Raw genomic sequence first — 14,867 nt, forward strand, 5'->3', positions numbered from 1 at the left:
GAGCCATAACTACACAAAGGACCAGTAATAAGAAAACTTTGCAAAACAACCTTTATATTTTCTAGATATATGCTGGATATTCTGTAGCCTCTTTATTAAAAATATGTGGAAGAATATGCCTACTGTAAACATGTTGAGCACTTTATTTTTCTAGACAAAGTAATCATACGGAAAACCAAACCTAATGTTAACCATTAAGTGACTCTTGGATTGGAAATTTAGTTGGGTATTTCCCTATATTGCCATTTGAGAAACCTAGCACAGGAAAGAGGTGTTTTCTGGAGGCACCTTTTGGAAAGGTGAAGAATATATGTTGCACGAGGAGACAGTTTCACACCTTGTGAAAAAAGGCATGGAGGATAGGAAGGGTAAGGGGCTGAGGGGCAGGGTGTGCTTTGTGGGAGACTGAATGGCACAGGCAAGTTGTAGTGGTAAAGGTTGGGGCTTGCAGGTTTTATTGTCAAAGTGTTTTCCTAGGATAAATGTGTAAGTAACGTTATATTTGAAATCATGGATTAACTTCTCTATGACTTGCAAAAATTTCTGTGCTGCTCTGATCCTGAAATACAATTTTGTTTATGTGAACGTGGCAATGCTTTGCTTTCATACACAAAGTTTGAGGAATGACTCAGTAAAGAATATTGTTTCTACTCTCCCTTGTAGAAGAGAGTGCTACTGATCTGTGCTGTGTAATCTCGAGTCTGGTTCAAGTGATGATGGATTCATACAGCAGAACAAAGTCAGGGTTTCAGAGCCTTATTCAGAAGGAGTGGGTGATTGGAGGACATGGCTTTTTGGATCGCTGTAACCACTTACACAAAAGTGAAAAAGAGGAGGTATGATTTCTTTAAATTGCTTTCTTTACTTTCTATTTACAAGCTTACTCAGCACAAGGAGGGATTTAGCTGTTAGTCCAGAAGATCCAGTTACTCTGATGATCTTTAGTGTTTTGTTCTATGGGTTGATGTTTGTACAGTGACACTGTTTTTGCTGTTCAGAGGTCAGCAGTGGCTTTATTATTGAGGAGGACAAATGCAAAATTTCCCAGTCTTGGAGTCTTTTGGAAGTCATATCTTGTGCCCTTGAAAACTGTGTTAAATGGTAGTAGCATCCATAGAAGTAACTCAAGTTAATTGCCTTATTCCTGTCACATCTAGAGATCAGCTTTATACATAGTATAAATAATAAATATAAGACAGTCTTGCTTTGGGACTAGATCAGATTGCTATACAGAATTGAAATAATAGATGTAAACTGACTCATTCTGATGAAGAATTGTTATAAACTAGTTTTGCTTTGCCACCCTTAAAATGCTGCATGGTGGCAACTTTCAAATTCAGAGTAGAAAGTGCTCACCTCTTCTGTCAACAATTGGCCAAGGGTAGCTCAGATAATACTTTTTCAGAGTTCAGCCAAGTATATATGCAGCAGTTCTGTACTTAATCAGGCTTCTTGCCTTAAGATTTGTATTTGGAGGCACTAAATACTATAAAATAAATAAGTCTGCATGGTGGAACAATTTTAACTTTTTTTGAAACCAATGAAATATTTTATTTACTTAGGCTCCTGTTTTTCTGCTCCTGCTAAATTGTGTTTGGCAGCTGGTACAACAGTATCCTCCTGCATTCGAGTTCACAGAAACTTACTTAACTGTCTTATCAGACAGCCTCTATGTGCCTATTTTTAGCACTTTCTTCTTCAACTCTCAACATCAAAGAGACACTAATAAGGTAAGGGTTTGGTATTTCTTGGACGCGTTGTTGTTGGACAATGAGTTTAACCAACAAACAAGGAACACTCAAAAAAAGCTAATTCCCAACAGTGCCTTTTTCCTTACTCATTGAAGTGCCTTGAAGGGTGAACAAGTGGAATTTTGGCCATAAGGAGTCAAGTTCAGGACTTGGAGTTTATAATAACAGAAGGAATACGTAACTTGTAACGTGTGGTTGTAGTTTCATGTTTTAATATTCTTCAGTGAAATTGGAGCTCCCTAACCTATGAGGACTATCCAGCTGTCCTGCAGAATAAGTTATCTACAAAATTCTTGTATCGTATATTCTGTTGTGTTCCAAAATCAGCATCTCCTGAATGTTGATTTGTATTTGGTTCATGCTCTTCTCTAGCCTAAGAAGCTGGGAGCAATGGGAGTATCCTCTGCAGGGCTGCACAGAGACTAAAGGAAAAAGTGAAGATAACTATTTTTCATACAAATAAATCATTGATCACAAAATCTAGACCAGTAGCACTGCATGACTGTCGTTAACTTTTGTCGTTTGGAATCCTAACATTCCCCCTGTGTTTAAAGAATCCAAGTGTCTGTCTCCTGCCCAAGGTTCAAAACCATTTTTTTCCTGCGATTATTTAACCTTATTTTAATCTGTGAAAGTCTTAATTGCACTGTTTTTGTTTGGTTTTTGAACACATAGAAATCACAAGTGTTGTTGCAACTCTGTGGCCTTTTTTCTGAAAAGCCAGTTTCTTAATTTCACCTTGACTTGGTCAGAATTCCCTTCTAGCAGAATTTAAATGTGACCTGTTCGTTCTGGCAGAGTGGGGAAAGCCTCAAGACACAAGGTGGTCCTTTCAGATTCCTTACTGTGTGGGACTGGTCTGTGCAGTTTGACCGCAAGGCCCAGGCTTTTCTGAACAACCCTCTTTATGCAGAGAAACCAAAACCAGATAAAAGTCAACGGAAGACTGCGCGATTCAAAGTAAGATACGTGCTGCTAAACTAAACTATTTTTTCAATTCTAGAAATATTTTGCACACCTCTTATTTCAAATGTACTCACAGTGAAAGTATTGGTGCAGACTTTTTTTAATTGACAAAATGCATGTGTACCTCAGACCCACCTGGGTTTTAAGAACCAAATTTGCATCCACCTCAGTTGAAAATAACTGTTTTACAGTAACTATTCATAGCCATGAAGCTGGGGATTCTTTTTCTTCATACTTCTGTGCAAGTATAGTGGTAAGTCATGAGATTTAACATTCAGGTGAGTTGCACTGACATGTCTGAAGGGAGTTCATTTAGTTGTTCCATGGAGTACATAATTGAAATACATAGCAGGTTTGTAATTGCCTCCCTAATTTTGTCTGAATGTAACTGGAGTGTGTGTCTGCACTTGGAGTGGGAGGGGGACCAACAACAGCAAAAAACTGTCTGGGGTATGGAGGATTATGGATGGACCACTTCATTGCTGGAAAGTAGCACTACTTCAGGGAAAAATGTTTGTTTGGAGTAGCCTCTTTCAATTGTAATTTATTGGTTAAATTCGGTCCTGTACAAAGCACTCCCAAGTGAGACACTGCCAGTATGATCTACAGCATTAATCTGAGATGGAGCGAGGGACCACTGGATAAAAACCTATAATTCAAGTGCTCTCTGATTTCCAACTAGCTTAAACTAAACATGAACATTTGTAATACTTGAACGTAAGCAATGGATTTGGCATTTTCAAAGAAAGTTTCTTTATCAGTGTTACTTTTGGTTAGTGCAGGGAAGGTAGCTGGCAATAAGTACACTCTGTGAAGTATTCGATGTATTGAAAAATAACAGTTTGAACACAGCCACTGCTTTGCTATATAGTTCAAGAGACTATTGCTTGCAAATAGTTTCTGAATACAACTTTTTCTTCCTCTTAAAGCTGCTTTCGGAAATTCCATTAATATTTATCTGAATATTTTTCTTTCCTCTTAAAGCATCAACGGCAACTTTCATTGCCACTGACACAGGCAAAGCCTTCCACAAAGAGAGGATTTTTCAGGGAGGAAACAGATCACTTAATTAAAAACATTCTGGGTAAAAGAATTGGCAAGTTCATAAATTCTTCAGATGAGCCCCCTAATAACTTAAGGGAGTTTTATGATAGCTGGCATAGCAAACCTGTTGACTACCATGGTCTTCTGTTACCACGCATCGATGGCCCCGAAATCAAAGTCTGGGCACAGCGTTACCTACGATGGATTCCTGAGGCCCAGCTTCACGGAGGTGGAACAATAGCTACAGCTGCCAAGATTCTGGACTTGATGGAGGAAGTACAAAGCCTGCAGGTGAAAATGGTTGAAGAGCACAGTCAGGCTGTGTCTGGAGATGTACATTCTGCTCCCATGCTGAGAAATTCTGCCCGTTTGTCATCCTTGTTTCCATTTGCTTTACTTCAGAGACAGTCTGTCAAACCAGCTTTACCCACTAGCACCTGGAAAGACTTGGAAGATGAAGATGACTTGGTCAAGAGGGATGATGAATTTGTTGATCTAAGTGGGGATATGTTATAACATGTGTATAGATTACAGTATGGATTGTATATGGCTAAGCACTGAGTTTTAAATGTTGTGCTGTATCTTCATATAAGGCACTCGAGGATCTGCAACATGTTCAATGAGTTTGTGGGGTTAAAAAAAGCTTGATTGGAAAGAACTACTTGTAATTAACTGAGCATGTTTTGAACTTCAATTTCACTCCCAACAATATTTATTGCAGAAACATATTTTTAGCATAGGTGTAATAAAAGTGGGAGTCTTGGCTGGAGTAATGATATGGCCGCTGTTAAAAAACAGCAAATAAAATTCCTGCTATAAAGGTGGAATGATAAACGCATATGGCAACAATCATGCTATCTTTACAGAACATCTCTTTCCCCTTATGCTAAGAGTACTGGGAATAATGGACTGCTGTGATTTGCATTTCCCCCCCACGTAAAGTAAGCAGTGAAAGAAGCAACCAACTGTGCATTCACAGATCAGCTTTTGACAGTTGAAGAACACATTTGTGGTCACCAGGGGTTTTCTGTCTGCTGTTGGATCAGCAGAAGTCCGGTGCATGCCCCCTCCCCTTTGTCACTGTTATTCTGTGTGGTGTCACAGTCACAGGTTGGTTGCTGTGAGCCTGTGCATGCACTTAACTCAAAGGTCAGATGCAAGAGCTTAATGACACATTTCAAGTCTTAATGTATGGCTGCTATGCTACATGCCCTTGCTGCCTTGGAATATTGTTTGCTCTTAATTTTGAGGAATGAGATTTCAATTTGCCACAAGTGTTTTTTCTCTCCTTTTAAGTGGAGTGAGACTTTCATTTTAACTTTCCCCCATTGATGCCAGTTGCCTTTAAGGCTTTCTGTAGCTTGCACTGAGACTCTCCACATAGCAGGGATGACTCTTTTCCTGTAATCCTGCAGGATTTGCAGTCTGTTGCCACTTGTCCTGAGTTGGTGGTAGAGCTTATGAATGTGGTGTTTATACCATAGAACACTTGTGTCCTGTTGCTGGATGTTACAACAGTACCTCAGTGAAAAAAGCCATAAAGAAATGCCTGTTGACTTGGATCTACTGTGTGTATGTTTATACAAAGTATTTTTACTGCAAATAATTATCCTCTATAGAGCTGAATATTATTTGACTGTCAGATCTGTTTTGAACCCTTAAATTGTGTAATACCCCAAGAACAGATTCAAGTCATAAAATGAGTTACACTGAGAAGTTCTCATAATAATTCAAAAATCCATGCTGGAAAACTTAGCTGGTGGATAAACTGTTGCTTAAATTTGATCAGCTCGGTGAAACTGGGGATATTAAACTTTCGTTACTAACTTATCACTTCATACTGAGTTGTATTAATGTATAGCAACAATTCATCAGCAGCCCTCTAAAAATAGATTCTCGTAACTGGGAAATGGGGAGAGCTTGATGCAGCTGTGCCAAACTGAAGCTTCCCAGCTCTTAATTGCCTTAAAGTCTTAGTGCGAGGACAATACTTGAGTTTGTAGTGGTTTATTTAAAAATACACTAGTACTTATGCTTTCTTCTGTGATACATATTATCTTTACAGCTAGCACTTGCTAGAATGGGCTGTACGGCACATTTCCTTCAGACTTAATTCATGTAATTCATGTGACTCATGTATGCAATAATACTTTGCATGTTGAATGAGCAGTGTATTATTACAGTGAAGAAATACTTGTCATTCGAAGGTCATTTGGGTTTAAGGATGGGGTTTTTTAAATGCTGCCATTAAAAAAAAAAGATATTAAAATGATTTTTCTATACTTTTGATCAAACTGTTGTAATATTTCAGTCATGAAGATCACATATTTGTATTAAAGAATGGATGTTGGACATCTTATTTGTACATAAGTTATCAGAAATATATATAGAAGAGAAGCATATATCTGGAATTGAACATGGGAACACTTCTAATGTAGAGTAAATACCATTGTTGCTGGTTTTCTGCACTGAAGGATTGGAAATATACTTCCTATTTTTACTCCAGGCTTCTGTTTATACCTCCAGGTTTTGACACTGAATGCAAGCTAGCAGCTCTACAGGTTTTTATCTTCTTTTTTTCCTTTTTCTTTTTGTCACATACTGTTACTTCTCTCTAACAGGCTGTTTGAAGAGTGTTAATAAAAATACATTTTGACATAGTTGTCCTGAAATGAGAATGTATGTTTAAATAACTAAATCACAGCAGACTTGACAATCTGCAGTGACAAGGCTTTTCTGGTTATATCCTGGTTTTGCAGACTGTTACAGGGAAGCTGTGCAGTTTTGATCTCGCTGTACTTTTGGAGAGGTGCCATCGGTGCAGGAGGGAGGAAAGTTCAGTGCAGTGAAGTGGGGTGACTGTGGGAAGTTAAAGGGGACCTAGGAACTGTCTGCTGAGTATCTGTAGTGGTGGGGGTTATTAACACTGTTGATTTCTGTCTTACCAATGTACTTTCCCCGTGTCCAAGGCAAAAGTTGTTCTTGCATTGTCACACTAAGCAACTTCTTGAAATTGCCACAAGGGGGTGTTTCTCGAACCAGATGCGTGTTTGAGATGGACTGAGGGGTGACCACAGTAAGTTGTGGAGTACAAATTTTAAAATTCCCCTTTCTTCAAGACCCTACAAATTGCTAGCCCCTGGTCAAAGGCAGCACAAACAAATATGTTGATTTAGTGCAAATCACAACACTAAAATGCCATGAATGTTACAAGACTGTGCCAGCTTTGTTCTTGAAGCCCCACACAGCAAGAGCTATGGGTCACATTGTACCACAAGGTGTGCCTCTGCCTCACCCACACCTGCTAAAGACCAGCAATTGTACTTTGACCGCTTGGCTTTGATTTAAGACTGTATTCACTATTGAAAAGGTTCAGCTACTGATGTGCAGCATAATGGAATGCAAACATGTACTTTATTAAGGTGCTTGCAGCCAGCTTGCCCTCCTAATCTTTTGCTCCTGCTAAAGCTTTTTCCATTTGTGCTCAAAGCACGGAAGCATAACTTTTTCCAGAGGTAGCAGAATACTCTCTGTTGAGAATTTCTTCCAATGGAATAATTTTGTCACAGCAGAGGTCACCTTCATTCTAAACTACCTGGAGATCTCATGCAGTATTTACAGCTCGGTGCTCCTTCACAAAGAGCTACGTTTTGCATAAAACTCTATTTTAAAAAGTAATTGTGTGAAGGACTTCATCTTCTGGGACAGGAAGGAGATTTGAGTAGTGAACTTAGCTGAGTCAGAGAAGAGCATTCTGTGTACAGAACTATACATTCTCTTCCAGGGTGATCTGGGGTGGGGTGGGGGAGGGGGAGTGGAAGGGGCAAAACCCTTCCTAGGGTCTTGCGTCCTTTTTCTTGTTTTGTAATAAAGTCAACATGACAAATGCTTTTTGCCAGCATTTGCAGGATGGCAGAACTTGGTGGGGTGATAGAGTTAACTTGGAAAGGAGTGGACACAGAAGACAAGGAGAGTTGATACTTGAGCTGGAGAGACAGTTCTGTGAGGAGGGCACCACGGTGTTGAGTACCAAGGCAGGAGCAATGGGGTTGTTCAGCCCGTGTTAGAAGAACATGGTAGAGACTTAACACACAGTTCTGAGCCCCAGAGGACTCCCTCTGCTTGGGAGGCAAGTTTGACTGGGGTCAAGCTAAGCTTGCTGTGGAGGCTGAGAAAAGGTTAATAGAAGACTGCTGTTACCTTGGCAAGTGTTTGGATGGGCAGTGGATGCTCAGTGCTGCCATGGCTTGGCTGCTGTGGAGCCCCGTAGAGCAGTAAAGACTGGCGCTATATTGCAGCATGTTATTCTGCTTCCAGCAAGCATTTGGTTTCCCTGTTTTTCATTTCAGCAACCCAGTAAAATGAAATAGGCACTTACCTTAATGTTATCCCTGGATGCTTAAAGCAGGCAGATAACACATGCCTAGGAAATGCATTTGTAAATTTACTTTGTGAAAAGATCTAGGAAGACTGATTTCCTGTGGCCTTGGCTTGTCCGGCCATACCACTCAATTTTGTCCTTTCTTCTGGCATTTCCTGCCCTTGTTCATGCCAGAGCATCTTCAGTCTCCATCCATCTCCTCCCTGTTCCTACGTCATGTCCTATACCAGCAGTTTATGGGTTTGTCACTGCTGCTGACTTGCTGGACAACTCAAACTCTGTGTCTTGGTACGTGGGGGATCAAGTAAATGCTCGTGACTTGGCATGGCCTGGCCATGTAGCCTCCAGACTGCCTCTTGGAATCTAGCAACTTCTGAAATAATTTTTTGTCAAATACCGTCAAAATTATTTACTGGTTTTCTAAGCAGGTAGGTGGACAGAACATAGATTAGATGCCCTGTGTCATTAGTAAGGACATCAGGGTAGGAGAATGCAAATCTGCTCATTTATAGTCAAGTCAGGTATCCCAATTTTCTCTCAATCCAACTTTTTTTCTGTCTTGCATATTGTCTGTTTCTGGGTCCTGAAATAAAATTTTCATTATATTGTAGGAGCCAAAATTCAGTCTATGGAACCATTGAATTTCTTGGAAACCAACTGATACTTCTACGAGTTCTGAAAGGCCACTTTAAAACCTTATTTTTATTCCTATATGAGGAAAATTTCCAACTAAGAACAGCTAACACTGCTAGAATTAGGTTTTGCTAATAGAGTGTAAATCTTCAAGTCTTCTTCAGGTTTTTAAAAGTCAGAACTCCTTGGGCTCACTTTGCAATCAGTGGGACTCCTTTCCTTTTGTTTTAGAGACATTAATTTAAAGTACGTTTATGCATGAATGTGATGACAGAGATGCTAATTTTATGTAGAGGGTATAAGTGCACATTTCTTCACATTTTGGTGATGCAAGAAGGTATTTCCACTCTTTGACCCCAGTTCATAAATCAAAACAAGATGTTCCTCACCACCCTCCTTGACTTCACTATACACATGAACCCAGTTTGTTCCCTACAAGCCAATTCCTGTATTTTCCAGTTTCCCATCCCAAACTTTCCACTGTGGATTCGCCATTAGAAAATATTTGTTGCTTTTCTGATGGCTGCTTATTTAATTTTGGAAAAGGCTGGTTTCATACCTGCCAGCTGTACTTAGTTTTTCCTGTTGCAGGAGGTGGTGGGAATATTTGAAAGCCAGACAAGGAGTACTACAGATGACTTAAACAGTTCTCAAAGTACAAGGTCTCTCACTTCCCTGCCAATACAGAGCATGGAAGTTCTGGAAGTTGTCCTGTAATAATAATAATTATTATTATTTTTATTTAGAGTAAGTAAAATCCTCCTGCACAGCATTTTCTTTACAAACAAAAACTGCATCGAAGGAAAAGCAGGGTGATAATCCCAAAAGGTGTTTTCTAGTGCAGCATATCTCCTGTAGATTCAGCACTTTGCTGTGATGGTGCCTGCACAAGTGACAGCAGAGCGATGGTCTGTTCTTCCAGCAGGTTTGAGATTGGGTGCAGCAATGCAGGGAGCTGACAGAGGGAGCCCTGCTAATCACTGCCCAGCGGTGCCCTCACACTGTTGCCAGCTGATTTTATGGAAATTGGTATTTTGCTTTTGTGGATTAGCTGCCCATCAGATCAGCTCGTTGATCCAAACCACCCTGTGGGGATGCAGGTGGAAACAACAGGAGCAGATTGTTTGAGGGTGCCCTTCTCAACTGGCAGTCCCCAGTCAGAGCAGATGAGGTGAAAGGTGGAACCACAGGTGCAGGGAAAGTCACTCTCCAGCTGCTGTGCTGCTGAAAAAGAGAGAAATCCTGGGAACCACCTCTAATGTGCATCGAGGTGAAATGCTGTAAATAACACACACGGCCAACCCCAACTATTGAACACTTCGGAGGGAAAACAAAAAGACGGAAGAAAAAACCACAATCCAAACCAGCTGTGTTTTGAGGTTGCCTGTAGGCAACCTTACAGGATGATTTAAAGTATAGTTGCATTGGATCTGACCTGTTTGCCACAGCAGGAAGGTCTAAGTAAGGTGAGCAAACCCAGAGAATGCAGTCTCTGACCATCAAACATGTTCTGATGCTCCTCAGGCCTGTAGTTCCCTAGGCTGTGCTTTGGATGGGCTGGCAGAGTCTTAAATACCATCATATGCTGCCTGGGCTGTGAGTAAGCAGTGATTGAGGGCAGCTGCTGAAAAGCAAATACCGTGTTCTGACTTGTAATCTAAAACCAGCAATCGCTCGGAAAGTGATTTTGGATTCCTGGTGTGTTCCTGCTGTTCTCTTCAAAGCTTCAGCCACACATAGGTGAGCTGATTGGTTACTCCCACACACTTCTTCAGCATATTTTACTTGCTTACTTCTCATTTGTATTTAGATTTAATGCAGGTGATCTGCTTTGTCCATAATCCGCCCATTATCTCTCTCAGGTGTAGAATCTAGTACTTTCTCTAATTTTCCATGAAAATTTATCTACCTAATGTTGTTCTGAAAGCAATGGTCCTTTTCATGATTCAAATTGCACATGAATAGCTGTCTGGCAGAAATGATGATAAAAAGGGCAAGTTAGTGAAATGAAATACAGTAATAGTAAAACCATTACTCAATAGCTTGGTATTAAGTAGAGGCTGCATTAATATGGCAAACTTCTGGAGTTCTGCAGGCAATAATGAATGCTAGAAACAGCTGAAACACAATTACCAGGGACCCGGAGTGATTTAGGCAGCAGGAAATGACTGAATATAAACTTTTTTAATACTCTTTGGATGTTATTAAAGTAATAATAGCCCTCCTTGTTCTGGTTGCGGACATTAATATTCTGTCTAGGCTGATGGACATCGTTCTCCTCCTTGAAAGTTTTCCCTCTCAGTTATTAATATACAACATGCTGCCTTCCAGCCTCAGAAGGCAAATGCATCCCCAGCTGCAGCGCACTAAGGGAAAACTTGACTGACATCTTTGCATTTATCAGAGGAGCATTGTAAATGGCTGTTCCCTGCCAAGAAATTTCTTTTTGAAAAGTTACATTTAGTCAGTAAAATAACACCTCAGTGTGCCAACTGGAGCTGAAAAAAAGTAAATTTAATCATAGGACTGAAAAGGAATTCTTTAATACACCTGAATTGAAGTGAGGATAGAAGGATTAACTCTTTCCATGGACAGGTGGAGGAAAAGACATGCTGGCTGGCTGTGTCCTTGCAGCCCCTGGAGGTCCACGGGGGAGCAGAGATCCACCTGCAGCCCACAGATAACCCCACCCTGGAGCAGGGGGATGCACGAAGGAGGCTGTGACCCCATGGGAAGCCTGTGCTGGAGCAGGCTCCTGGTAGGACCTGTGGCCTGTGGAGAGAGGAGCCCACACTGGAGCAGGTTTGCTGGCAGGACTTGTGAGCCCATAAAGGACCAACATTGGAGCAGCCTGCTCCTGAGGGACTGCACCCTGTGGAGGGGACCCATGCTGGAGCATTTAATGAAGAACTGCAGTCTCGGGGAAGGACTCACCTTGGAGAAGTCCATGGATGACTGTCTCACTGGAAGGAACCCCACACTGGAGCAGGGGAAGAGTGTGAGGAGTCCTCCCCATGACGAAAAAGGAACAGCAGGGACAACATGTGATGAACTGCTTGCATCCTCCATTCCCTGTCCCCTCGCGCCACTGAGGGAGTGAAGGTAGGGAAACCCTGAAGCTGAGCCTGGGAAAAGCAGTGTGCGTGTGGAGAAGGCCTTTTAAAGATTAATTCTTACTTCTCATTATCCTACTCTGATTTAATTGGCAGTAAGTTAAATTAACATCTGTGACTTGAGTCTGTTTCACCTGTGGTGGTAGCTGTTGAGTGATCTCTCCCTGTCCTCATCCCAGCCCATGAGCCTTTCATTATATGTTCTGCCCCTGTGCTGTTGAGGAGGGGAGTGACAGAGTGGCCTTGATGGGCACCTGTTACCTAGCCAAGGCCAACCCACCACAAACACTTAAACATTGCATCCTTTAACAGCATCTCTTCGACTGTGTGAGATTTTTGAAAGCCTTTATAGCAGGATTTTCAGTCCCTTTAGGTATGGCTGAGATTAGAAGGTGTTGACAATGTATTTCATGTGTTTATATTAGCTTTTGTTCAATTAGTTTAACTATTGGGCTGCCACTGAGGGGCCACTTAGGCAGCCACACTTGTAGGACAATGTTGTTTAGTGAGAAGCACCCACTGATTCATATTTCCCAAGCCTCCTGAATGTCTCCCTGAGCCTGCTAGGAGAAGGTACATGTCGCATTAATAACCAAGTTATCTCAGTGTGGCCATCACCAAATCCTCACTGCTGAGCTGTGGCAGTCCAAGCAGTCTGTCTCATAATGGGGCAGGGAGTAGCTGTGCCACCACTCACTGACCACTTTGGCCAATTCTGTCAGATTTTTGAGATGTATTCAATGGCAGTGAGGAGCATGAAGTGAAGAATTGCTCTGTGGAGAACTGGCAGAGGAGAAGCCTTGCAAAAAGGCGCTGGCTCAAAGAGCTGTGTTAAAGAAGCTGTGTCCAGCTGTTTGATTTATCCTGTGCTCAAAGCAGCAGGGCTTCTTACATTTTTGTAAATAAACCAAACTGCATCAAAGATGCTTTACTCCTAACTGGAGTAACCTATTGGACACTGAGCTGGCCATGCACCCAGATCAAGAAAGGTCTCTTCCTGTGGAAGACAAACTGGCAGATGAAGCAGAATTAGGAATCTTGATATTTTTTATTTTTGTCAGTTGTGCTAAAGAGACATAGTAAAAAGTCTACTTTGAACTAGTTTTATCTGCCTATGTATTTTAAAATTTTATAGTAATTTCTGTGCAACATTATCCTTCCAATACAAACATGGAAAGTGATAAAAATATCATCTTCTTCCTTAAACAGTCTTGGTCCTCCATATTCTACGCTGGATTTCCTGATGTTAATGGCACAATGAAGTCCCTGCTACTGTCTGCTTGAAGCACACCTTCATAAAAATCACTTACTGAAGTTCTACTTCTGATGCAGTAGTATAGCTAAGAGCAATGTGGCCTTGCAAAACATCAGAAATAGCTCCTGTCATGACACAGGATGTCAGAAACCCTTAGCACTTTGTATTAGCCTTGTGTTAATAATGATGAACAAACGCATAGTCAAACATGACATTCATACCTGAGGCCAGTTTATAACCTTGGGGTCGTGCCGATGTAAGTAATGCTTTGGTTCTGGCTGCAGGATGTTTATGACTGATGGTGAAGAGCCAAGTTGGTTCTGCAGTTCCAGGCTGAGTTTGCAGCGAGGGAAACAGAACCCATTCGATTTAAAGAAGAGGGAAAGTCCTAATTTTGGTTATGGGCTTGTTTGGTTTTTGGGTTTTTTGCAGAGCTGTATTTCAGAGTGGGACCATGCTTCCAGGATAAGGAGTGCTTTGTTTGCTTTGGCGCAGTGCCTGGTCCTGCTCTCCTGCTGTGAGCAGTGGGAGATCACCTTGCTGGGTTTCAGCCACAGGTGTGTTTTGACCATTAAGGCCAGTAAAAGCTTAAGTGTCTCCTGTTCATGCATTTGTTCTGCAGAAACACAAGATTTGTATTTTGCTGCTCCTTTACAAGCTATGAACGATGAGAATAGTTTTAGTTTAGGGGGCAATCTTTTACAGATTTTTTTGTTAGTTGGGTTCGTGTTTTTTTAAATTTTCTTTCTGAAGGGCTTAACTGTGTAGTAAATAGCTGTTAATCAAAACCATTGTTTTATCCCTTGGCAAAGAGAATTAAGCTGATGTCTAAATAAATATTAGGGAAAACACTTAGTGAGAAAAGGCCATACATACCAAAGTAGGGCCCCTTGATGCAGATGGCTGACTCATCAGTGTGACATATTCTGTGATAAATATGGAAAGCTCAGATGTCATTTGTTGTACCTCAACAAGAGCAGAAAGAGATTTATTTTTATTTTTTTTCTTCCAAAGATGCCTTGTAAACCAGGCAGAGATCTTGATTTACTGTCTGCAGGTGAAAACACTGATACACTGTGCAGCTCTTCTCATTCCTCTGCTGCAGCCAAGGGCCCCCTGTCATGGGTGCATCCCTGTTGTTTGGAGGTTTCTGGACCACACCAGGGCCATCTTTTTAGGCTGCTGGATGTATTTTTATTACCAGTCATCAGCTGAGTTTCTCCACTAAGATTTGTTTCCAACTTTCATCTTAATTTGCAACCAGCGATAATTTAGCTGCTAATCCTTTTCCATCTCTCCTCCCGGGGGAAGTCATTGGAGCCCTGAAGGTCTAATCCTGGCTTCACTGAAGTAGCTTATTGCTGTGAGCATCCCAGTGCCCCCAGGAGCTGTGGGAGGCAGATTTTTGGGAGGCTGTGTTGTGTAGCCAGTTCTGCAGCTGCATGGGAAAATGATCTGAGGGTCACCTGCCACACGCTGCTGCTGCTAAAAGCCTGAGGCTCTGAGGCAGACAGATATCATTGTATTGGCTTGGAGTTATGATGTAAATGGATTCAAGGGGAAAGGAAAGCTTCTTCCAGCCAGATCAAAGCTAACATTTGCAAGATGTTAGCCTGTCAACCTTTAGAAAAAATAAATACGGCAATGCAGAAGTAACTCAGCGAGACACAAGTGCATCAAACTGAACAAGTGATGCAAGCACTTTTTCACACCTTCTTCCCTTT

The 14,867-nt window shown here is 41.3% G+C and overlaps 1 protein-coding gene across 1 annotated transcript in view; it reads left to right on the forward strand.

Annotated features, from left to right (window-relative positions):
• Window positions 1-6,421, forward strand: part of MTMR12 (myotubularin related protein 12) — a 33,358-nt gene extending 26,937 nt beyond the window's left edge. The window contains exons 13-16 of the mRNA XM_032096056.1: window positions 664-836; window positions 1,563-1,730; window positions 2,550-2,711; window positions 3,702-6,421. Coding sequence (XP_031951947.1) covers window positions 664-836; window positions 1,563-1,730; window positions 2,550-2,711; window positions 3,702-4,277 — 1,079 coding nt within the window. The 3' untranslated portion in view covers window positions 4,278-6,421. The remainder of the gene's footprint in view (window positions 1-663; window positions 837-1,562; window positions 1,731-2,549; window positions 2,712-3,701) is intronic.
• Window positions 6,422-14,867: the final 8,446 nt, after the last annotated feature.

The sequence above is a fragment of the Corvus moneduloides genome, chromosome Z (genome assembly GCF_009650955.1).
Source record: "Corvus moneduloides isolate bCorMon1 chromosome Z, bCorMon1.pri, whole genome shotgun sequence".
NCBI lineage: Eukaryota > Metazoa > Chordata > Aves > Passeriformes > Corvidae > Corvus > Corvus moneduloides.